At 33.2% G+C, this 26,333-nt stretch overlaps 2 protein-coding genes across 2 annotated transcripts; both read left to right on the forward strand.

Moving 5' to 3' along the window:
- The first annotated feature begins 10,728 nt into the window (after window positions 1-10,728).
- Window positions 10,729-17,806, forward strand: LOC147387921 (cytochrome P450 CYP72A616-like). Its single transcript, XM_086420250.1, has 6 exons — window positions 10,729-10,978; window positions 12,923-12,931; window positions 14,527-14,747; window positions 15,840-16,090; window positions 16,910-17,291; window positions 17,381-17,806. The coding sequence occupies exons 1-6, from the start codon at window positions 10,729-10,731 to the stop codon at window positions 17,804-17,806; spliced, it is 1,539 nt and encodes a 512-aa protein (XP_086276376.1).
- A 2,896-nt stretch (window positions 17,807-20,702) lies between these two features.
- LOC147387922 (protein DETOXIFICATION 42-like) lies at window positions 20,703-26,333 on the forward strand. The gene is made up of 4 exons (XM_086420251.1): window positions 20,703-20,730; window positions 20,880-21,110; window positions 21,248-21,441; window positions 26,193-26,333. Exons 1-4 carry the CDS (start codon window positions 20,703-20,705, stop codon window positions 26,331-26,333), a joined length of 594 nt encoding a protein of 197 aa, XP_086276377.1.

Below are 26,333 nucleotides of genomic sequence, written 5' to 3' on the forward strand. Positions count from 1 at the left end.
TATGTTTTTCCTATAAGGTAGTATTTTTCCATGAACCTATTGGAAAGTTCATCTAAGAAGTAGATTTATTCTAGAGTTAATGAGTTGAACCACGCGTCTGCATGATTCTCTAAGGAGAATGGGAACAAAATCAGCTTAACACTCTCGTCATCCATGTTCTTTATCTTAAAGGTTTCGTATATTATCAAAACTTGTTGAGATGTGTGTAAGGTTGTTTACTCTCAAACCCATAAAATTTGGGTAACATGTTAATGGTTGTAGGACTGATTTCAAACTTGTTTGCCTCAATGTGAGGCGGAACTATACAGGACGAGAGGTGAGCAAAAAAGGTAACGAGTAGCTTCTGCATGGTTTTCTCCCTAATTACAAGAACACCATTTTTTTGAGCCATCTCTACCTCTAGTATAATGAAAATGTCTATGGAACGACGGAGACATGAAAGTGTCCTCTCAATCGTAGGATCAAGTGAAAAAAATTTAGATTTTATACTATGTCTACATAGTATGTATTGACACACACAATAAAAAAAAAAAAAAAAAAAACACATAACCTAAAAACTAATGAGATTTTAGTAACTAGACTGCTCTTAACTAGGTGAAATTGTACAACAAGCCTTCCAATCAGATTTCTAACACCAAAACCAGCTTGGGATAGTTTAGTTAATTAGGGGAAATGGTGGTGCTAAAAGCATGCTTACAATTTTCATTATTGACGTCGAGGCTAGACATCAATTAACTATCAAGAAAACTATTAGGTCAACTCGTAACTGAACTTCTGCTAATGATAATGAAGGCATGATCTTTATTTATGTAAATTTTAATTAAAGTCGTTGAGTAGTGCTTGCAAATTTCTATTAAACCTAAAGGGGAAGAGTTGGTGATGAAATCCAACCCCTATCTTATCATGTCTCCACGTTGTAAGGGTGCTCTCTAATCTAAAGATAATAGTGCACCCAATATATACATTTGATAATCAGCGAAAGACAATACAGTAACCTATTAACAAGAAGACGTGGGTGTCAAAAGCTACTTACCTCCCATTTTAGACAGAGGATGCCATATGGAATTGATTCGAACCACCGACACCAATTACAATGTACAAATCCAAAGGATTGATACCGTTGCGTTCCATTGTCACTATGTCCTTAATTTTATTACAATCCAAGCCTTTCTGAATAATAAAAATAAATAATGAGTAAAAAAAGGTTTTGCTAAAAAATTTAAACATAAATTAATCATAATTTTTTTCTATATTGGTCTTGAAGAAAATTTGATCTTCTTCTTCATTCTGCCTTTAAGATTCATCTCCTCCAAGAGAATAGAAATATTTAGAACTTAAAATAAAAACTAAATTAAAATAATTAAAAAAAAAAACTAAAATAAAGAAAGAAAAAGAAAAAAACTATGAAAATTGAAAATGCTCCCTAATTTTCTTCGATCTGAAAAATTAATTATGTCAATCTTGAACAATGGACAAAAATAAGAATAAATATACAATTCAAATTAAAAACCTACTATTGATTGGAAAGTAGAGTCATTCTACTACAGATTGGGGACTAATATTTTAGATTTTAGAAAATAAAATGATGTGATTTTAGAGAAAAACTTAATTTTATAAAAATAATTAAAACTAATTAAAATTAAGAAAGACTTTCAATTTAAGAAAACCTAGGCAGTGTAAATCCACCAAAATAACCTAATTAAATTTAATCCTAATATTCAAGTTCTTGAAATATAACTCAAATCAAGAATCCAACTAAAGATCTTGATTCAGAATATTCTTCATTAAAACCCTTGTAAAATAAATCTAATTAACTAGCCAAATTTTTTTCCTTTAAAATTTTTATTACCTTAGTGATCATCATAACGAGCATCCGATGTAATGGATTTTTTCTACAATAAAGTATCACGCCAAACATGACGGATGAGGAGAAATAGTTGAAGAATACTTAGGATCCAAGGTTGTTGGAGAAAAGTTAATTTAGTCCTTTAAAAATATATACAAGAACAAAAATATAGAATTAAATCTAACTAATTTAGTAAGAATTCATCAATCTTCCTAGAATAGGAGATTAGCCAAACATTGTCATGGAGATAGAATAAAAAAGTAAACAAAATATTTATCTTTATTATTGATGAACTCATTCAAATCGTTGAACGAAAACTCCATTGTCTTTCAAAATTACCAAAAAAACATAAAAATTAAACCTAAATCTATACGATGAAGAAAGAGATTGGAAGATGAGAAGAGAGATCGAAGACAAAGAGAAAGAGAGAAGAGAACCCAAAAACTAGATAGTTAAGATTTTTTATAGACAAAAATAAGATTTGATTTGACAACAAGCTTTTGACATTTTATTGTTTGAATAGAGTCTCCTCATGAAATAGAAATATGTTCTACTTTTAATTAGGTTCTAACCCCACTAACTTTCTTCCATTTTACTAATTTAGTCAAAAGTTATGTTAAAAATGGTAAATCGCGACAGATTTGGAGTCTTTGACTTGTCACGTGTTATTACCAATTAAAAGTCAAAATTTACATTTATTCATAAAATACGGATTTATTTTCCTTTAGATCAATTTTCTAATCCCTAGATCTTACCTTATTTCAATAAGGAAGTTGAAATTTATGGGTAAATTCAATCCATTTAGGACCATCAAATCTCTTGTTGGACCGTGCTTTGACTTTGAATTTTGACTTTGGTATTTGATTTTGATAGTTGTCCACTATTTGATTATTTAATTTATATTTATTTTTTTGGTAAGAAATTGATATATAATTAAATCCTCGAAATCTATGAAAATACATGCAATTTTGTTAATAAAATATAACTTATGATGAATTAACTATTATGCATGATTTCATGAAAAAATCATAGTTCTAATTTAGAAAATAGGGTTAACTTTTCTTTAAAATAATGGGATAATACACACTTTTAAATACTTAACAATGTATTCCTAAAAAGTTTGGAGGATCTCTGGTTGATTTTGAGGTTGGTTAAAAGGACTAACCATAGGAAGTTGTGAGAAAGAAAGTGATAGGCTTCTTGAGTATTGTTTTACTTGTGTAAGTTCACTTAAGAAAGATATCTTGCCAATTTGACTTCAGCTAAAAAGATAGTTACCTAGTTAGGGACTACGATTCATTTTTGTTAAGAGTGTTGCTATGCAAAATAAGTATCTAGATTGATTATGCATAGTGTGTGCTAAGTAAGTGTTGTGAATTTCCTTGAAGGGAAAGTTAGTGAGGAGAGGCTAAGGGTCCAAACAATTTAAGGCATTTGATGGTAAAGAAAAATATGTTTTTTAGGATGGAGGATAATGAAGAAGAAGGCTTTTAGTTGGTGGGATCTTGGGTTTGTTCTTCATTATGCCAAACATGGTGCCAAAAAGTGTGGGATTTTTTGAATTTTACACTCCTTGAGATATGTGGAATAATTGATAATAAATTTTTTCATGAGATATGTGTTACCATAAATGATTAACTCCTCATTAAGATACAAATTATAATAAATGAATAACTCTGGCCGTCATCTCTGATGAAACTTGTAAGTTTTGATCGTTTTCTTTGATAAATCTTCTAAGTCTCCAGTCGTAGTCTTGTGTCACTTTATCTTGATAAGACACTAATAGTGTATCGGCCAAGGAGTCTACGATGATCAAGTTATATCGCAGTTAAACTGTCGAGTAAAAAAAGAAGATAACAAGTGTTGAAAAGTTTTGTATGGCTTGTGTTTTATGCCTTGAGTGGGAGAAGTTTCCCTACTAATAAATTAGACTCATTGAAGGAGGTAGCAAACTCAATTGTAACTTCTCTTCCATGTTGTCCAACATTTATGGAAATTAATACCCATGGTGAATTGATGATAACGAAGACCTACTCCTCATAGTTTTTGTAAATTAAATGAGGAGTGACTTTAAATGTATAACCGTTTTGACTTGATAGCTACTCACTTCTCGAGTTGATTCACTCAAGTTACGCAACTGTGGTTTTTTCAGGCACTATGTGTAATTTGTGTTACTTAGGTAGCTTAACATAAGAGTGCTTCTTTAATTTTAGCGTGAGTTACTCCTTCGCTTGATCGGTGTATCACCTAGTGTCAAGGGACTTGTTGTTTGTATCTCTCATAATCGAACATCATAGTAAAGGGGCTTATTGATTGAACGCTATAGTGAAGGGGCTTATTAGCAAATCATATAGTGAAGGGGCTCATTGGTCGAACCTTACAGAATGAAGAGTGTTAAAAGGAAGAGTCAGCCTTGGTCGCCGTACCACCTATTGTGGGTCACGTTGGACTGAGGGGTAGGCCTAGTTGGCTGAACCACCTATTGTGGATATTGTTGGATTGAGGAATTGATCTAGTTGGCTGAACCATCATGTTGGATTGTAGTTCCGCTCTAGGGGCCTACCCATTAAATACTTGATCCTATTTGCATTGATTTGGGTCGAATCAGGTTGAACAAGATCCCAATGTCTTGATTTAGTAACTTTACTAATTCCGAAGGAAGTGATTTTTTTGGTTCCTATAGTTCTCATCAAATTCAAATTCATCATGTGGATCTCATTCAATAATTAATGTCTATAAAGTAATTTGACTTGTCTTATAGATGCTAAATCTAAAATGTGAAACACCATAATCATGAATATTATGTTCAACTCTTGACCTACAAGTTTGGCAAATGGCATTATCAAATTGGAGCAGAGAAGCTCCAATAATAAAATATTTATGATAAATAATCCATCTCATCTAAGAAGCAGGAATCATTGCATTTCTAAACTAGATTGTTATGTGGACAATATTATTGTTCTTGAGTTATTTGCAATAAAAGAGGCATTGAATTATGCAGAGAAAAGGAGTTGTCGAGAATCCAGATTTGTTCAGACCCATCCGCCCATGGTGGTGGTGATGATGACAGTGATCGTGATAATAATGATGATGATGATGGTGAGAGGTTTGATGTATTTTTCACTACTTCATAAGAGAAGACCAAGGTCAATAGTGGTATGTCATCATTTTAGAGAATACAAGGAGTTTTCCCGAATATTAAAAAAATAAAATAAAATAGAGGGGCATATATCCATTTTGAAAAACATAAAGAAGGGAGCAAGAAGATTTCAAAATTTTGAAGGGGGAATAAATAATTGCCTAGGGATTGTTAGCTTGGAATATGTTAGCTTCTACTGAACGCTTCAAAACGTGTCTCAAAATTATCAATGTTCAAATAAATTACGAAAAAAAGATAAGAGTCGTGAAGAATGCACGTGTTCTATACATGGTTGACGTGGCAAGGGCTCAGAACCATAGATTGTTGTTCTGTACTTTTGCAACATCAGCCACGTACAGATCGCGTAAGATTTACCCTTTGCATTCATCATTATTAATTAAAAAAGATGAAGAGTATTCTCACAACATTTAAGTTTAAAAGTTCTAAACACTCAACGTGGGATTTTTTTTTAATAAAATTTTCATTGAAAATTTTAATATTTTAGATTACATATTGCAAATGACCTGCTTAAAGTTTCACTTATAAATAACAATATTTTGAATATTTAAATATTGTAAAACCCAACTTGCCAGACCAATATAAGTTGTAGTTCCTTGGTTCAAGACGGATTATAGTAGTAAGGAAAATGCTAAAGTAACGTTGCAATTGACATCATTTGGGACATTGCTGGCATAGATTTATCTATAGAACCATAGATGCTTTTCATTGAGATATGAATGAGAAGCATCTATGGTTCTGTGCACACCAATGGCCCAAACGATGTCAATTCAATGTTACTCCAGCACGACTCATATAATAAAGGTCTCCCCTGTAGTATTAGAGAAGAAATCCGTGTTTTACAAAAACTCCTTGCATCAATGCGACCAAATCCTTGAGAGAATGGAAATTGTTCAGTAATTGTCTGTCAATAATAGTTTAATTCCTCTCTCATTGCAAATAGGCACTCAATTGACCAGCTAATTGGAAGCGGATCCTCTGTAGTGCAAGGTTCTTGTAGCATTCTTTCAATCATTGAACGAATGCCACATCAGCAATGTAATTAAATCCCAAATTTAAAATATTAGGAGTTTAGTAGCCATTTATTTGTAAAGATATGGATCTAGAGAAAGATGTTATTTTTTTTTATTCTTTTTTTAAATCATATCTAAGCCATTTCTAGTATGACTCTCTTATCTATTGAAAGTGTTTTACACGAACCTTGTGCTACAGAGGATCCGCTTCCCGACTAATCATGTATGGACCTTGAAGGAAATATAAATTTAATGGTGACTTAAATTTGAAATTTGGGTGTTGTTAACATGTGCCCTAGGGGCACACCTTAAGATGCATTAAATACACCTCAAATGAATTTTTTTCTACTTAAAATGCCCTAAAGACTTTTATTCTTACCAAAACACCCTCAAATGCTTATTTCCAAGGTGCATTTAATGCATCTTAACATGTGCCTTTGGGACACACATTAACAAAATCCTTGAAAATTTTACTTAATTGATCAAGTATCTTAAGGGGGAATCTGTAAATAGCATTTTGGGTGGGGGCCTACCAGTAAAAGACCATATCATAATCCTGAACACAAAATCAAATACCATTAAAATTTTGATGGAAAATAGAATATTTTAATTACATTTTTTAAATGATTGACTTTCAATTTTATTCTATTTTCTCTTCTCTTTTTTGTAAGAATATTCCTCCAACTTTAATATCTTTCGTCTTTTAACCCTTTTTAAAAAAATACTCCTCCATCTTTATCATCTTTCATTTTCAATCCATTTTCCAATAATACTGTTATTTACATGAGCAACTTCCCGCATATAAGGACTTAGAGTATGTGACTAGATTCGGGGTTGACTAGGACTAGGAGACAGTGTGGAACAAACCATGTGGCCCCAAATACATTGTTTGAGAGGGGTGATGCTAGGTGATGATGTGGGAGAGACGAAGCCAAAAAGAGAGAGAAGCTGAGTGAGTTTGGGTAGAGTGTTGACTCTAGAGCTTCAGATCCTTGTCCCATCAATGGGACCACACGGTATAAATTGGGACACCTCACCCTCTCCCTATTTTCCCGAGCAAGGATGCTAACTCGGACATCAATGATAGATAGGATAGGTCGTTATCTATGGCTGATCTTTTATCGGAGTGGTCAACCTTGGACAGTAGACCTTCCTTTAATGACAGGCTCCCCAGGGATTGATAAGGGAAGAGGAGAGCAACAGTTCTGCTAACACTCTTAGTTAGAGAGATATCAGCCTGGGTGACACTATTAGATAATTGCAATCCCCAGGAGACAATGTCACCTTGTTGTGAAAAGCATATCCCTCAATTTTTTTGTTGTTGGCAATGATCTATGCGCACTATAAACTGAGTTGGATAGGGTGTTTGGAATATATCCTCTACATAAAAATTCGTCTTCATTTCTTTTGAGTCATTGGATTCTAGAATTTCTTCTAGGCCATTTTCAAAAATATAAAAAAACTTAAGAGGTGTGAGAAAGAACATAACATTTTCTTGCCATGCACCTAATGAAGTTTTGTCCATCAAAACGATCAAGACAAACAAGATCTTGATTCATCACTTGGATTAACTGAGCAATTGGTCCATCCATTACAACTAGAAGAATATTGTTTAAAATTATTGATTATTTTTTTAATGGAGGGAGAAAAAATAATGAGTAGAAAAAATTAGATCAACAAGAATTTTAAAACTAGAAAACGATATATTTTAGACAATATTTTCCCCCTTTAGATCTTGATCTCAAGTGCACGAAGGGTGTACAAAATTTTTCTTTCGTATACAATAGAACCCTTTGATCGATGAAATACTGTAATACGAATTAATGCACCGTTCGATCATAGTCATATCACACTTTTCTAATACTACTGATACTCTTTAAAAACAAAAGATTAAACTAGTATTTTATGAAATTTTCAAGTGTCCAACAAACGAAGCAAGTGGTGGTATAAATAAACACCAAAAGAACACTTCGGTCTAAGAGGTACCTTTTCTTAGGAGATATGTAATAAACCAATGATTTCTTTCTAAAGGGACACCTTTTAAATCCAATGGTTAAGATTAAAATTGGGTAGAGACGTGCCTTTTGCCAACTAGTACAACATATAAGGTATTTTTTTGCCAAGTAGTACAACCTATTCACAATAGGTACTTGAACCAATCAAATAGGTTCCATGTCTATTCTCAAAAGACACAACCACTCTACCTTACCTAATTGGAAGATACATCAAATAAATAAAACAAAACTAAATTTTTCTTTATTTTATTATTATTGAAAGTATCCAACAGTAATGGCCAAGACATCCCTCCAAAAAGGGAGAGGTCTTGAGTTCAACTACCCCTCCTTGGCCATCCATAGAGATTTATCCCTACTTACCTGGTTTGTGTGGTTTGTGGGGTATGTTGCTTTAAGAGGCTGGTAGCCTTACCCCTACTAGTCGGGCTCACGGGTCCAAAACCCCTTTCATAAAAAATAATAGTATTTTTTTAATTATAAAATGTTTAAAATCATTTCTCTAGAGTCTTCTTGACTCATCTGAGTATCTTCATCCTTATCTCCCTTATGTCCAACCTCTCTCTCTCTCTCTCTCAGTCTCTTCGCCAACAAACCCCCCAATTTTCTTCGAAACTTTACTTCTCTTTCTCCCATTTTCAATGGTTTAACCTCACCCTAGAAAACCCTTGACTTTTCTATCAATTCCCTTTTTTTGTAGCTCTTTAACTTCCATGGTAATTTTCTTATCCTGTTTAATCTTATTTTCAATCCATTATTTCAACTTACCGTAATCTTTTTGTAGAAATCTAATTGATTTTTATATAAAAAAAATCATCATTCTTTTAAAACCCCTACTTTTATTTGAGATTTCTAAGTTGAAATAGATGGAGTAGCAAGGCTGAGGATGTATGGTTTTAGCGAAAAAACTAAGGGGTTGAATAACAAAGCATTCGAACTAATTTTTTGGTTAATTAGAAAAAAACAGAGTTCAAGAGGGATGTTTATTCGATTTCGAACCAGATAGTATAGGATATCCAAAAACTAAAATGGGATTCGAATTTGATTACTAACGTATGACATCTGATCAGATTTGAATTTGGATATCAACAATTTTTTTCAGATTCGAATTTGGATATAGGCCTGTCCAATTTGATTGCTCTCTGTTGACAGCCCTATCTATGACTATTTAAAAATAACTTACATGCCCTTATCTCCAACTTGTAGTCAAAACACTTGATGTTGATAATGAGGGCATTTAGGTTATTTTCTGATTTGTTTATTACAGAAGACTAAGGTGACGATTTGGGTCGGATTAGGTCAAGTCAAGCAGGTTGAGGTAATGATATTATGAAAATTTACTCAACCGGACAAATAACACGACATCACTAATTACATAAGGACTATAGACAGAAGTTTTTAAGTGACATCTTCAACTATACACATCGGTTAAAAACCAATGTTTGTACTAGTGACGTCTAAAATCTAGGGTTTTAGACATCGGTTTTTAGATGTCTAAAGTAAACATAATCAATGTCTATTGTTTAGTTTAGGTAGATCTATATTTCATGATTTAGCTGAAGTATATAAGGGTCAGATTTTACATGGGTCAGCATGATAATAATTAATGACATGGTAATTAAACAAGTTCAAATGGGTTTAATTTCCTTAATCTGAACAAGACATGTTTAATAACTGGATTAGACTAATCGATACGATTGCAGTTTAAACATGATTAGGTTCGTTGGTCGTATTTAGAATCTCCACCACCAGAGAAGATAGAGTGAGAGACCTTGTCATTAGTTTGAAAATACAGGGATAAGTAAAATACGTGATTTTCAAAGTCTATGTTTCAAAATTTAAGGAAACCTACCAAACAAGTTATTGTTTTCTAATTTCACGTGGTGAAAAGCTAGGGTGAATCAAGTTCTTCTATTCTATTTCAAGGCACACATTTTGAAGGGCAGTTACAACGGCTGTTACCGTTTAAAATCTAAGTACTACTTAACTCATGGATTTTTTTTTTTTTTCATTGATTTTCAGATCTTACAATTTTCAAGGGGTAATGTAATGACCGCTACATTAATCTATGTATATAAAAGCCAACAAATACACTTCTTACTATTCTAATGTGATTCGACTGCAACACGAAAATGTGGATACCATAAATGCCTCACCTTTACATTTAAACTTAATACAATCTCATTTTGGTACAAAAACCGACAAAATTACAATTCCACCACCCTATGATCATGTTAACTTTTAAGATTTCAAAAATATAATTTGTGTGATTGTTTAAGGGTTGAGTTCGGTTGACTAAAGAAATATGAGTTAGGTAACAACACAAGATCATAGAAAATCTAAAAGTTAAAAATTATCCTCGGGATATGTATTGTTGAGATCACCCATAAATCTCAAACATTAAATTTTGTATTTGACCGGTCAAGATAATCTTATATCATTTCTTGAGTCAACTGAACCCGATCCATTTTTAAATGCCCTCAGTTAATATTTTAAATCTTAAGGCGCTCATGACAGATGTACATGACATAACATAATCGTTTGCACATGCCACTCACTTATCCCGTTATAACAGCCGCTATTAAACACAGGAGTTTGCTCTTCCCATTTTCTATAAGTACAGTACTCTCTCTCTCTCTCTCTTTCTCATCTGGGAGACTCTGTATTTGTGTTGGGGTTTTAAAAAAAGGGAAAGAAGAGATGGTGTTGGTATGTCTGGTGATATTATGTGTGGTTGTGGTGATATCATGGGCCTGGTATTCTTTATGGTGGAAGCCTAAGAAGCTGGAGAAGTACCTGAGAGAGCAAGGAATAAGTGGCCCACCGTATAAATTGATATTTGGAAACCTGAAGGAGATCATGAAGATGATGAAGGAAGCAAAATCCAAGCCCATGGACCTTTCTCATGATATCATGCCACATGTCATCCCATACATTCAACATAACTATAGTATATTTTTCTTTTCTTTTTTCTCCTTTTTTGTTTTTTTTCATTTTATGGGGGAATTTTTTTTTTTATTCAAATTAAAATGGCTAAAAAGGGATCACACACACACACACACACACACACACATGGGTTGATCTTAGATGATCCATCACATTGACTTGTTTGAGATTTGAATTGAGTCATCCAATATTTTGAAAATATCAGTGAGTAGTAAAAAAATCAATTGAAATTTTGGGAATTTTTTATTTATTTTTATCTACAATGTTAAATTTTTATTGATTTAAATGTTTATTATTCATACAAAATATAACTTATGTGACTGAGCATCCACTAATCATTTTATATTAAGAATGTATATGTATATATGTGTGTGTATTAATTCCATTGAGCTAAGAACCATGACTTAAGAAATTACATAGAATCACAAGAAAATAAAAGCATAATCAAATGGTGCAGTGTTTTATATATATATAATCATTGTTACTTATCACGAGGATAAATCTCAACCATTGGATTTTGTATATAGATGGTCAGAATTATGTGTTATTCTCGAGTCAAAGGAACCCCATCCATTATTAAATAATATTGGTCACAAGTCTAACTGGGGATTTTTATGTCCATTATGTACCTTGTTGATACTCATCATAAGTCCTGACCCTTACATGGTTGAGAACGATCATGTGTTTTGCCTTGGGCCATATTTCGTGAATCAAGCCTATATATAATTATAGGGGGCAGATCAAGGGACATATGTAAAAACAATGGTTGCTCAAAATATGAGTTAGAGTTTTGGATTGAGCTGAATTTTTGTGAGCATGTTCTCTACGATGAAATGATAATCCTCACAAAAAATCAGCTCAATCTGAAACTTTTAAGTCTATCAAAAGTGGTTTACAAATTATTGGTAAAAAATCAATGGTCCACATTCTAAATCACTTTTGATGGGATTAAAAGTTTTAGATTGGACTGAATTTTTTTGGATGATCTTCTCATCATAGTGATCATCAACTCAATCCAAACCTCTAACCCATATTTTGAATTTGTTTTATTATTACATTGTTTTTACATATGTCCCTTGATCCTAACCCATAATTATATACAATTAAATAATTTAAATTTATTTAAGTAGTTTAGCCCGTGTGAGATGAGATGACTTAGTGACCATAATTAGATTTTATATTTAAGTTAAAATTAAAATAACCGTTCCCCTCGTTGGCCACCCATAGGCATATATCCCAATTTTCCTGGTATGTGTGATTTGTGAGTTATTGCATCTACCCGGGGGATTTGGGAGAGAAATGGTGTTCTAAGAGGCTAGTTGCCTTGTCCCTACTAGTCTGGCCTATGGGCTCAAACACCCCGATCATCGAAAGAAAAAATAAATTGAAAATAAATTGCTTTGTCTCTTATGATTTTGGTATATTTCTTGTGCTTATGCATTAAATTGACTTGTTTACTCTTAACTAGAAGATGTTCTTCTATCAAAATTGTAGAAGTGGGATCAATAAATTGAGCTTTTGGTTTTGGATTCTCAAATCAATTTCCAAAAATAGGGAACTTAATTGTTTGAGTTCCACAAACTAGTTTGTGTCAATCCAAGATTTGAATTTGGAATCAAAATCTAACAATCAGTACCAAATGTGTCCCTAGTGAGAGAGACTTTATATATATATGGGAGATGTTAACGTCCTAGACCTCATAGGAACATTAGAATTCTCCAACACATTTTTAATCCAATAATACCCACTACTTATTATGTCTTTTTACTAAAAAGGCAAAAGTATGTTACTCTTTTACATAATAAATGCTTGGTCTTGTACATATTAAATGCTAAGGGCATTTATTCTTTAGATTTAAATATTTTCTTTTAAAAAAATATGTTGGCAATCAATGCAAATAAGGATTTATTATGTAAAAGACCAACAAACCCCTATATTTTCACTAAAGATAAATTGGGTAAGGGTATTATTGAAAAAAAGTGTGTTGAAAAATACTAATATCACAGTGAGGTCTTGAACATTAGCATTCCCATATATATATGCTAGAGTTCACCCGTGTCATCCACTTTCAGGTTAAGGGGTAAAAGATGAAAAATAAGAAAGTTGATTAAAAGGTACAAAAAGAAGTATAGTAAAGTTAGGGGAGGTAAAGAATAAATAAAATAAAATGGGTTCTAATAAATTATAACTTAATGGAAATGATATTTTTTTTTAAAAAAATTGAGATTAAAAAGGTAAGAGATGAAAAATAATAAAATGGATTAAATGGGTAAAAGAAAAAAATATAGTAAAATTAGAGGAAGCATCCTCTTTCAGGTCAAGGGGTAAAAGTGGAAAAAAAATAAATTTCAAAGGGTATTATTAAAAATATTTGAAACTAAAAGGTTAAAAGATGAAAAATAATAAAGTTAACTAAATAGGTAGAAGAGAAAATATAGTAAAATTAGTGGAGATAAAGAATATAGGAAATAAAGTGGGTCCCATGACACTATAGTTCAATGGGAGGTTTAACCCACAAAACTATAGATGATAGGAAGTTTGTCATAATTGAATTTGTCTCCTGCAATGCTGTAGTTAATTGGAAATTTATATCACACATAATTGTTCTAACGTAGTTGTGTTTTATTATATATATGAGGTAACGTTTGACAGCAAACGTTGGGAGCCAAAATTTGTCCTATATGGCTTAAACATTTCGGATTGGGCTATTTTTTCTGAGGATTATCTTTATGGTGAGGACATCACAAAAAATCAGTTCAATATGAAACTTCTAACCCCATTAAAAGTGATTTATTAGTTAACTATAAGAAAATCAATAATCTGCAATTCTAAACCACTTTTGATGAGATTAGAAGTTTCAAATTGAGCTGATTTTTGTGAAGCCTACTTCATTGCCCTTCCTATTTTAATCCTTTTACCTTTTAACCTAAAATAAATAAATAAATAAAATACCCCCGAATTTTTTTTTTCTGCTTTTACCTTCATAATCCCAAAGAGGATGCATGTGCCACACTATGTGAAAATTGAAAAATTCGACAGAAAAAATTGACGGGCAAAAACCCACAAATTTTAGAAATTGAATTTTGACGGTCTAGGACCATCAAAATTCTTGATATTCCCAAATTTGATGGCTTTGACTTGTCAAATTTCTCTCATCCTTCATTAATTTGAATGTTTCAGCCTGTCAAAAAAACATTTTGACAATGAAAAATTCGACACCAATTCGACCCCTTGGTCCATGGAATTTTATAAACTTTGACGGCCTAGGACTGTCAAATTTGGACTTTTTTCACATGTGCCATAGGCATGGGCAAACTCTAATATATATATAAATGGATTGGGGGACTAAGACTTTATACAATGCTTTTGACAATAGTACTGTCTAGATGCCATTCACATTTTTGACCTTTATTACAAAATCACCAGGTGTCGTCATTGGATCTTCTAAAATGGATGGCATCCGGGCAGTGTAAAAAATGTTGTATAAAAACTGTGTGTGTGTGTGTGTGTGTGATATAATGGATACTAAATGTTTTTAGTGATTAAATGCAGGTAAGATGTCTGTTACATGGTTTGGAACAGTTCCTAGGCTGAACATCATGGACCCAGAGCTTGTTAAGGATATTTTATCAAACAAATTTGGTCACTTTGGAAAACCCAATGTGAATCCACTGGTGAAGTTGTTTGCAGTTGGGCTTCCACACTCTGAGGGCAAAAAATGGGCCAAAAACAGAAGGATTATCACTCCTGCGTTTCAAATAGAGAAATTGAAGGTTGTTTCCTCCCACTTATATATATATATATGATTTTATATGCAAGATCCATTGGGTCAGGATCCGTATACACATAAAGCTACTCATAAAACTATAACGTGTTTTGTCTTATATGGGCAAAAAAATTCGGAATGAGCTGACTTTTTGTGAGGATGATCTCGAATGAGTTGACTTTTTGTGAGGATGATCACTATAGTGAGGAGATCATCCTCACCAAAAATCAGCCCAATCTAAAACTTCTAGCCCCATGTTTACAAGTTGAAGAATTCTGGACCGTCCATTTATTGTAAATCACTTTTGCTGGCGTTAGAAGTTTTGGAATGGGCTGATTTTGTGCAAGGATATTCTTTCACTATAGTAATCATCCTCACAAAAAATCAGCCTATTCCGAACCGTTTTACCCATATAAGACAAAATACATTGGAATTTTATGAGTAGTTTTATGTGTATACAGATCCTGATCCAGAACCATTAGTAAACCTTAACTTTTGTCGACATGGCATCAAAACAGTGTTGGGCCCACTGATCAATGGAACCTGGTGGGTCAATACATCAAAAATCAGAATGGAAACTAAATTCTTACCATTGAATTCAGGCTTGTTTGTTGTGTGTGTCAATCTAGGCGTGGCCTAATGTTTATGGGACAATGGGTCCAGAAGATTGTTCCAAATGGCCAGATATTGACATACCCTTATGAACCCTCTTCAATGGGAGTAAAATAAAAATGTAATGATTTTCTAACGCCCCCTCTGACACATGCCACCATCAAAGAACTGCAGATCATTTGTCTCGGTACACGCATATTCCTAAATTTTTTTTCTTGTGTGTCCTAAGGCAAATGATCTATGATTTTGTGATGGGAGGTAAAATAAAATGTCCCAATGCCCTTGAGACCTCTCCCCAAAATCTCTTCTTGTTTTCCTAGAAATACAAAAATTTTAGTGTACGACTTCATTTATTTTATTCTCATTGATTTAGAAAACTTAAAAATAGAGGATATCGAGTAATTGCTCAAATCATGCAGAAAAACTCATTTTAAACTTTGATGTAATGTTGATGTTGATTGGATTCTTCTCTTTATGTTTGTTACAGCGCATGCAACCCGCATTTTATAGTTGTTGTAGTGAGTTGATCTGTAGATGGGAGCAATCAGTTGCGTCATCACCAGATGGGTCATGTGAATTGGACGTGTGGCCTGAACTCCAAAACCTAACCGGAGATGTCATATCTCGGACCGCTTTTGGTAGTAGCTTTGACGAAGGGAGACATATATTCCAACTCCAAAGTGAACTATTCGAGCTTATGATGCAGGTTGCTCAGATCATCTACATCCCGGGTTTCAGGTACAAATTCATTATCTGTTCTCATTAAAAGAAAACTGAGACATAATATGATTGGACTGCCCACCATGATCTCCTGTGCACCAACTGATCGTAACAGAGTGTGAAATAGACATAGGGACACATCCGGCAACCATTAGTAGGGATCCCATGTTGGGGAGCCAACATGGAACCGCCATTTTGTCTTATATGGGTTAGAAGTTTCATATTGGACTGATTTTTGTGAGGATGATCTAACCCCATCAAAAGTGGTTTATAAATTAACGGTAAAAATAGATGGTCCACAATTCTTCAACTTGTAAACCACTTTTGACGTGTTAGAAGTTTTTGGAATACGCTGATCTTTTTAGTGAGCGTGGTGATCTTCTCACCAAAGAGATCATCCTCATAAAACATGAAACCAATTAATTTTCTGAAACTTCTAACCCATATAAGAAAAAACATTGGCTCCTTAAGTTTTAACTGTCGAACGCTACTCATATATATATATATATGCATGGATCAGGTTCAAGAGCCAAAGTTTTTGTCTTATATGAGTTAAAATTTAACCAAATCCGAAACTTCTAACTTGATTAAAAATTATTTACCAAAAATGGAAGGTCTACGATTCTTCAACTTGTAAACAATGGGTTAGAAGTTTCAGGATGGGCTCATTTTTGTTGAGGATGATCTCCTCACCATAGAGATCATCCCCACAAAAAACCAGCCTATTCCGACACTTCTAACCGATATAAGACAAAACACGTTGGCTATAGCTTTGGCTTTTGATCACTACGCTATATACACTTCAAACACCAACATTACTTGTTTACTCTAATGCAGGTTTCTTCCCACAAAAAGGAACACTAGGATGAAGAAAATCAGCAAAGAAGTGCAAGGTTTGATGCGAGGAATCATCGAGAAGAGAAAGGAAGCTATAAGAAATGGAAAGACTAGTAATGATGATTTGTTGGGATTATTACTGGAATCCAATAATAGAGAGATAAAAGAACATGGTAACTCTGCTGGAATGACTATCGAAGAAGTAATAGATGAATGCAAGCTATTCTATTTCGCCGGGCAAGAGACTACATCGGTTTTGCTTGTGTGGACAATGATTGTTCTATGTATGCATCCAGAATGGCAAGAACGCGCAAGAGAAGAAGTCTTGGAAGTCTTTGGGAAAAATGAACGAAACTTTGATGGGTTAAACCGTCTAAAAACGGTGAGTATTTTCATCAATATTCTTTTAACTGTTCTTTGGGCATGTTGAGAGTCAGTCCTCTAAAGAATTTCCCAAAATCTTAACTGCAGGTAACCATGATTCTATATGAGGTTCTTAGACTATACTCATCTTTGGTGATGCTCAATCGACGTATTTCTGAGAGTACCACTTTAGGTGGAGTTTCTCTGCCACCAGGAATACAACTCGGATTAATGACACTCTCCATTCATCATGATCCCAAAGTTTGGGGTGAAGATGTAAAAGAGTTCAAACCGGAGAGATTCTCAAAAGGAGTTTCGAAGGCAACGAAGAATCAAGCTTCGTTCTTCCCATTTGGTGGGGCGCCACGATTATGTATTGGACAGACATTTGCCATGATAGAAGCAAAGATGGGTCTTGCCATGATTCTACAACATTTCTCGTTCAAGCTTTCACCCTCCTATGCTCATTCTCCTTGGGGTCCTATTGTAGTTAAACCCCAACATGGAGCCCAGATGATCTTGCAAAAAATTTAATTTCATCTTGAAAATCATAACTACTTATCTTGGTTTTCATGATCAAGAATGATCAGAAATTCAATGAAGTTATCAGTGTGCATCAAATCTATTAAATGCTTGCCAAGGAATAAAAGATGTAATGTGTAGTCTGAAGTAGAATTTAGTATATTTATGCAAGTTCATGTATCTCTCTTAATCATATTTTTATTTCATTATTGAGCATTTTATAGTAGCTTTATTGTCCCTTTTCCAATTTAATGAATTTTTTGAAAAAGAATGCCATCGAAACATATTTTGAATAAAATAAAAGAAATTTTATTAGAATTGATAATTTAGGGATCGGAACGACGATTCGAGATCTAACTAAGAACCTAATCCAATAATGAATTGGTGCTCAATCAACCATGCATGTTGTAAACAGATTGGGACATCCATTTATGATGTTATGTTACCTATGCTCAATCTATTAACATGCACCTTCTTAATCGTGCAACATTCAGCTTCAAAAATAATAGCCAGTTGCACTCTCATCTTTCATAAAACTTTTGTTTTTAGTTTGATAGGGATCTATCAATCACATCACTCCTAAAGCATACCTCTGCTTTAAGTGCATGTCCAATTCCTTAATCCCTTCATCATTACCTCGATCATGACGCATAGTAGAACTTAGTTAACCAAAATGCACGCTTTGAGGGTCTTGTGTAGCTTTCTTTGGATTTTGGTTTCAAAAGGATCTTGAACGATTTTTTTTTTCATTGGTAACGTGACCAATTAGGAAATTGATGCTATTGCTACCCTTCATCAACCAAATATTTCACATTCCCATCTTTCCTTCCGAGTAGGATCGAAGGGTATGGGACAGGAGTTGGGATGCCACTACAAGAAAACAGTGAATCAGGAATAAAATTATAAAATGGATTTTATCCGTTTCTAATTAAAAACGGGTTTAAACCGTTTTACATTTAAAAACCGTTTTATCCGCATTTTATCCGATCCGATATCCGTCTATTTAGTTGGAACGAAAGTATCTCTTAGTCGTCTCTCCCGATCGTCTCTCTCTCTCTCTCTCTCGATCTTTGTCACTCTCTCGTCGCTCTCGATCGTCTTTCTGGATCTCAATTGCTTTCCCTCGATCTCATCTCTCTCTCGGTCGCTCTACCTCGATCTCATCTCTCTCTCGCTCAGTCGCTCGCTCGATCATCTCTTTATGTCAGTCGCTTTCCCTCTATGTCATCTGTCTCTTGCTCAATCGCTCGCTCGATCGATCTCTCGGGCTAGGTACTCTCTCTAATCCCTCTTTTGTTTATATAAATTGTATTAGGGATTTGGATTGAAGATTTAAATTTTTAGATGTAATTAAACACAATTTTGTTAGTTCTATTATCGGTTGAGTATAAATAAGCTTCACGAGCTTGAGCTCTTCAGCCATCTCCATCTACAACCAAATAGCTTCTAAATCGATCTTTTTAGATTTGAATTCTTAATTTCGTGTTTCTTCAAATTTTCTTTTTTTATTTGTTGAATTTTTGGCAATTTATGAAAATTAATTGTTTGAAGAGTCAAATATGGTGTGAATTGTTTGATGTTTATGACATTTTTGAGGAATGAAAGACAGGAAAGTCGGATTTCAATTTTGTTGTAGTGTGTGGTTGTTTGGACTATAATTGCAGGGACTTATGGTAGTTTTTTTAAAAAGAAAAAGCTACTTTTTTTTGGTTTGATTATCGATGTAATCAGAATTTTTTAGTTTTATTCAAGTAAGTGTAAAATCATTTGATTATCAAAGTGTACTTTGTTGGACCTCTCTGTAATTTGAAAAATTTGTTATTTTTAATTTCTTAGATCTAAGGGGATTTGATTTTCTATATATTTTGTATGGTGCATTTGTACTTATTAACAATATAGACGTGATTGTCTAGGAGTAGGACTCCTTATTCAAGTCTACAATTGCATATCAGATTTTACAAGAGATGCTTGATTTCAGATCCACAGTGTTTCATGATAATGTTGCTTGTCTGGTGTGGCGTGTTTTTTTATTTATTTTTTGTCCTTTTTTAAATGTCAACCACTATGTACAACTATTTCTCATTTGAGGGTCTGCACATTTTTGTATTGTTATGTTCATTAATGAATAGAAACCAGATTGGGAATCCAGATATCTCGAGGTCTCGTTAACAAGACCCTTTTTACATTTATACACTTAACATGTGATAGTTTTTGTACGTCTTTCTATTTGGAAAAGCTATATTTAAAGTTGTTGCTGAATTGTTGAAACAACTTGTAGAATTGAATTGATTGTACTATTGGGTAACTTATTATATTATCATATTTAAGATATTAAATAATTAGCATGGCTGATTTTATATTCTATGATAATCTTTGGTATTCGTGTCTTATTAATCTTGAGAAACATCCAAAGGTATGATCCTAAGATTGCATAAGACACTTTTGATTTTGTGGATATAATAGGGATACACAACCTCAAATATCTAGTAGGTAATTTATATTTGTTTGGAGTACCTCGACTTAATTTCAATTTCTTTCAAACTGTGAACAATATTTCAATGCTATAAATGTTGGGTTTGTTATAAGCTTGAATTTTGATATTTGTAAGTACTTGTAGTATTCTTGTAGAGGAGTTGCATTTATTTATAAAATAAATCTTTTTTGAGTCATAGGTGAATCTTATTCACACTGATATGTTATCTCAACTTTATAGAATAATGATATCATAGCAAAGCATAGATGATTAAACCTAGGACAAGTGCAGAGTACTTTGATGGAGTTTAATCATTTTTGGATTTTGTTGTAAAAAATTCTGGTGGAGATACATTATTTCCATGTCCATATACGAAATGTCGTAATAGAAAGGGAAAAATCTCTATTGAAAAGATTTCGGAGCATTTGATTATAAATGGTATTGATCAAACATATATTGTATGGTTTGTAAGATTTTGTCCCTTTATGGTAAGATTTATTTGTGGTTTTCTATAATAAGCTCTATGATAGCTACTTTTGATTGAAATTGATAATTGGTCTTAAATTTTCTAAGGAGTACCTTTTGTAATATAAGATCTCTATTATTATATAGGTCCGGTGGAACTTGCTGCTGTCGGAGTTTCTATTGCTTTGTTTAATCAAATATCAAGGATTGCCATATTCCCACTTGTCAGTATCACAACTTCTTTAGTTGCTGAAGAAGATACTGTCAGTAAATTGAACATTAAAGAACAAGAAATTGATAACTTGGAAAAAACATTGTCTAAGAACTCCGAGACTAAAGAGCTGATTACAGAAGATGGCATATTGATATTATTGTTCTGTTAATGAGTGCTTGTACTGATTAAATAAATCACATTTAATTCGTATGCAAATTTTTTCTCCAATTTCAGCTTAGCGTATTATTGGCATATTTAGGGTACTAAATAAAATGCTTTTTCTCTCTTAAATCTTAATCAGTTGCTGATAATACCGAGTACGAGTTGTCATCAGGTATTGGAGGAAATTCCAAAATAGCCAAACATGAGAATGGGACGAGACATATTGCATCTTCATCATCAGCATTGGTTATTGGTGGAGTGCTTGGCTTTCTCCAAGCCATCTTCCTCATTTTGGGAGCAAAACCTCTCTGGAGTTTCATGGGTGTGAAATCTGTAAGTGCTTTCAATAGAGATACTAAGGCCCCGTTTGATTCAGCTACTTGAATCTGCTGTCAGAAGCTGAAACATTGAAAAACTTGTTTGATAGAGCTTTGTAAAAATGCTATGCTATTTACCAGAATCTAGTAATTATTGTTTGATACAACTTCTAGAATCTGCTGTATTAAGGTAAAATGACCAAAATACCCTTAAGTTTGATAGTGCATCTAAAATGCATAAAAAATTATCAGAATACCCTTATAAATATATAATTACATTAAATATATATAAATATAAGAATTTTATATTAAAATTTTATAAAAATAATTATTTTAATTTTAAAACATTTATAATTCTTTAAAAAATTATAAAAAATTTATAATTCTATAAAAATTTTGACAGCATCTCTTCTTAAAAATGGACATATGAAATTTTCCTGATAAACAAAATACCTGTGTAATATGCAATCCAACATAATGCACCAAAATTAAATAATCAAATATAGTTTCGATTTATAATGTTGAGAGGATACCTGAACGATAACATTCGATTTGATTTATAGTTTTTTATTTTTTATATAAATTTCTAAATTAGATAATCAAATACCCAATAACATGGAAATGGTAATGTGGATTATCCAATCTTTTTTTTAATAATCAACCAAAAATAACACTTTCAATGATAAATATTAACCTTTTAATTGTTAAAATATTTAATAAAAAACAAGAAAGAAACCTACCCTCTTTTTCTCCAGTGGAAAAGTTTGTCTGGGTTAAAAGTTGTTACAATAGAGGGGGTTTAAGTGGCTCACAACTTGGTCCAACAGGTGGCACTTTTGTTGTGCATCAAGAAAATTGCCTGACAAGGATTGATGTATGTTGTGTCACATAGGTATTGTGTATTGGATTTTATATATTAGGATGTGTGTCTCATGTCTCGAAAACTAACACAAAGTCATGGGGGATTTGTGTTAGAATTTTGGAGTTTGACATTGTGTCTCCAAAGCACAAAAATGTAAGTTGATCAAAGTAATGATCTAGCTCACATCTCAATTTATCATGATCAATATGCAGATCACACAAAATTTCATGGGCTAAAATTTCTATATAAGTGGACAAATGTCCTAAAACAAATAAGCAGGAATGAAGTTCATTCCTTCGTGATACCACAAACAAGACCTAGATCAAATGAGTCAATCTATGCAAAGTTGGATTATGTATATACCAGATCAATCTTACTTGTGATCTACTTGATCTACTGATTATAAAGGAATGATAGGGCTAACAGAAGAAAAAAAAAAAAAAAACTACCAAACATTTCACTAGTTTTTCCTATTTAATGAAGTCATAACCAAAAAAAGAAAGGTTATCATCGATTCATTAAAAATCCAATCTTCCGACATTTAAACAAAATGTAAATAAGAAAGAATTAGCAAAAATCCACCCCAGATATTTCATCTTTTAATTTTATTTTTTATTTTTTTAATTGAGCATAAAAGAGATGGAAACTGAACCAACCTCCAACATCTTTAATGTTAAATACATTTTTTTTGGATAAGTTAAATACATAATTAAAAAATTGTAATCAGCTAAATTGACCTCAGATATCCATCCTTCAATTTAAAAAAACTGTTTGAGGATAAAAGAGAGGAAAACTAGTTAACTCCATGAACATATTTAGAGCTAAATACAGAACTAAAAAAGCTGTAATCAACAAAACCCACCTTAGATATAAACTTTCAACCAAAATACTACTTTTTTTCTTGTAAGATAAAAAAGATGGAAACTAAACCAACCCTTGTACATATTTAGAGCTAAACACATAATTAAAAAGCTTTAATCAGCAAAACCCACTCCAAATATTCAATCTTTCAATTTTAAGAAAAAAACTTTTGGGGATAAAAGAGAAGGAAACTTAATCAAACCCTTCTAATGATTATAATTAAATACATGCAGAATAAAATATCTTAAATCAGCAAAACCCACCTCAGGTATTCAAATTTTCAATTTAAAAAAGAACAACTTTATTTAGGATAAAATCGAGGGAATCAAAACCCACCCTTCAACATCTTTAGAGATAAATACAGAATTAAAATCTATAATCAGCAAAACCCATCTCAAATACTCAATTTTAAACCATCAAAGAGAAGATAAGACAGAGATGGGAAAAAGGTTTTTGAACTTGAGAACCCAGAAAAACGATTCTCTGTCGCAGTAACATGTTGGAGGTATCGAGCTCATCAAATGTGGAAGAAGAAGAGTTGGAGAGATTCCAATCTGTGGATAGGGTTCTTCTGGAGCTTTGGATGGGTTTAATGGAGATGGGTTTTGGATTGAAGTGAAATTGGGTGGAGAAACCATGGGTGAAGAAGCATGAAGATTGTGAGGGTACAGTTGACGCTATTAGAGTTGCAGATCTCTCACTCTCAAAAAGAAAACCACAATGGAGAAGAAAGGAAGTAGAACTGCCGCAAACGAACGGTTGTCGTTGATTGGAGCTACCAAAGAATGGTAATGGCTGCTGTGAGGGTGAGGGTAGGGCTGTCAACGGATACCTATCCGATCGGATAGTGCTATATCCGAATTCGAATCCGAAAAAAAATGTTGATATCCGAATTCGAATTCGAATCCGATCGGATATCTTTAACCAATATTCGAATTCGAATTCGAAAAATATATCGGATATCCGATAATATCCGATTCGATAAAAATCCTAATTCGATGTAAAAAAAATCGATTTTCCTAATTTTTTCGACATCAGAAGTTTTACTCTTCAACATCTTTCATTCTTAAAATCAAATAGGCTTTGATTTTTGAAAAAAAAAATGGTTTTAAAATCAAATAAAATTTGATTTTTGAAAAAAAATTTATGAAAAATTTGAATAAAACATAGGGTTTTACTGAGAGAGAGAGAGAGAGATGAAGAAACTACCTGATGCTCGCCGACCGGAGACGATGGCGGAGACGATGGCGGTTATGGAACTCGCACGATTGAAAAAAAAGTGGGTTTTAGAGATACTTTGAGAGAGAGAGAGAGAGAGAGAGAGAGTGAGGAAATACCTACCTCGATGTTCGCCGGCCGGAGAAGAGGGTGCCTGTGGGAGCTTGCACAGTGGAAACCCACGGTAGCTAGGAACGATTGCTGGTTGGATGAGAGAGATTAGAGAAGATAATATTTCGAGTTACATTTCGTTGTGAAACTCGAATACACGAGAGCATATATCTATATAAATAACTTTTGTTGTGTAACATGAATACGTAACAGATGTGTTTTTAATCGGAGCGGATATTATCGAATCGGATATCGTAATATCCGAATTCGTATCCGAAATTCATTCGAATGTTAAAATCACATCCGAATCCGAATCCGATATCCGAAAATTTCGGATAATATCCGATTTTTCGAATTCGAATTCGAATTCGAATTCGGATTTCGGCTATCCATTGACACCCCTAGGTGAGGGTTAGGGTGTGTGAGGCTCTGTCGAGAAGAAAAGGGGCGAAAATATGTAAAGGATATGATTTGTAAATTGATTGAAGTATGAGGGATATTTCAGTAAATTCGCATGAGCCGTTTTTTGGTAAAAATTTCTCCCGCAAACGCAGTTTGGAAAAGCGGCTAGTATCCGCTTTTAATATTTGTGTTTAAAAACGCAAAAACGTGATCCGACTTGATACGGTGTAGCTATTAGTGATTATCTAAGAGAAGATTCTATTATTGATACGGATAAAAATACGGATAGAAAATATTTTGATTGGAGAATTTTTAATTTTTGTCTTAGAAAAAAGATCGATATTGAGGACTGGACCAATATGGATACCGGAGACAACATCAATAAAAAAACTAAGACTGGGACTAATTATTCTCAAATAATTGATAAAATTGATAAGAAAGATCTTTTTTATCTCGCGATTCATAAACAAATCAACTCATTCCGTCAAACAAAAACCTCTTTTGACTGGATGGGAATGAAGAATATATCAACCCTTTCTTTATTTTCCGATCGCCTGGAAGGGACAAAAGAAACATCTTGTTGTTTCTTCACCAATTTCTGATCTCTAGTGGACCTCTCAGTAGGATTCGAACCCAGATGAAGTTCTGACCATCTGTCAGAGAAAAAAGAACGAATTGATCTTGTAGGATTCCCAAGAAATTCTTCGATTTCTTCCGGAAGCAGATGATTATTCATCTGCTTCTCACGTTCCGTGAATAGCCGGGACATTGAGGAATATCCGGAAAGGCATTTCGGGAATCGGTCTGATTCTATCTCTGTTCGTTCCATTTGAAGAAAGGAAGGATCCCATTGGTCATATAATCGTGGTTACATAGACGTTTTTTATGCAAAAACCTTAATTAAAGGTATAAGAGGATTAGCTGAACTAATTCATTTTTTTGATAGACAAGTAATTGATGGAATTACGAATGGTGTTGGTGTTACCAGTTTTTTTGTAGGAGAAGGGATCAAATATGTAGGGGGCGGACGAATCTCTTCTTATCTCTTTTTTTATTTATTTTATGTATCAATCTTTTTAAAAACGCAAAAACGTGACGCAATTTTTTGCAACTTTTTGTACCAAACGTTAATCACGGTAAAAAACGCAGATTATTAATGCAAAAGCACGAAACGCTGCGTTTTGAAGCGGAAACAAACACACACTAAGGGGTTTTTATAATTTTGGAAGAGAGATCATTCTAATTCTTATGTGCTGCATGCTAGTTTACATCAAGTCACAAATAACAACAGCAGGACATCTTTTTTTGTATAGGATTCCCCTATGCTAAGCCCAGCACAACGGTACTTGACATTGAGGTCTCTTGGTTCTCCTGCAATTCTTCTCTCTTTGGCCATGCAAGGAGTCTTTCGGGGATTTAAGGACACTAAAAACTCCTTTTTATGCTACTGGTAA

This window comes from Akebia trifoliata, chromosome 13, assembly GCF_017979445.1.
Source record: "Akebia trifoliata isolate Shusen 1 chromosome 13, ASM1797944v1, whole genome shotgun sequence".
Lineage (NCBI taxonomy): Eukaryota > Viridiplantae > Streptophyta > Magnoliopsida > Ranunculales > Lardizabalaceae > Akebia > Akebia trifoliata.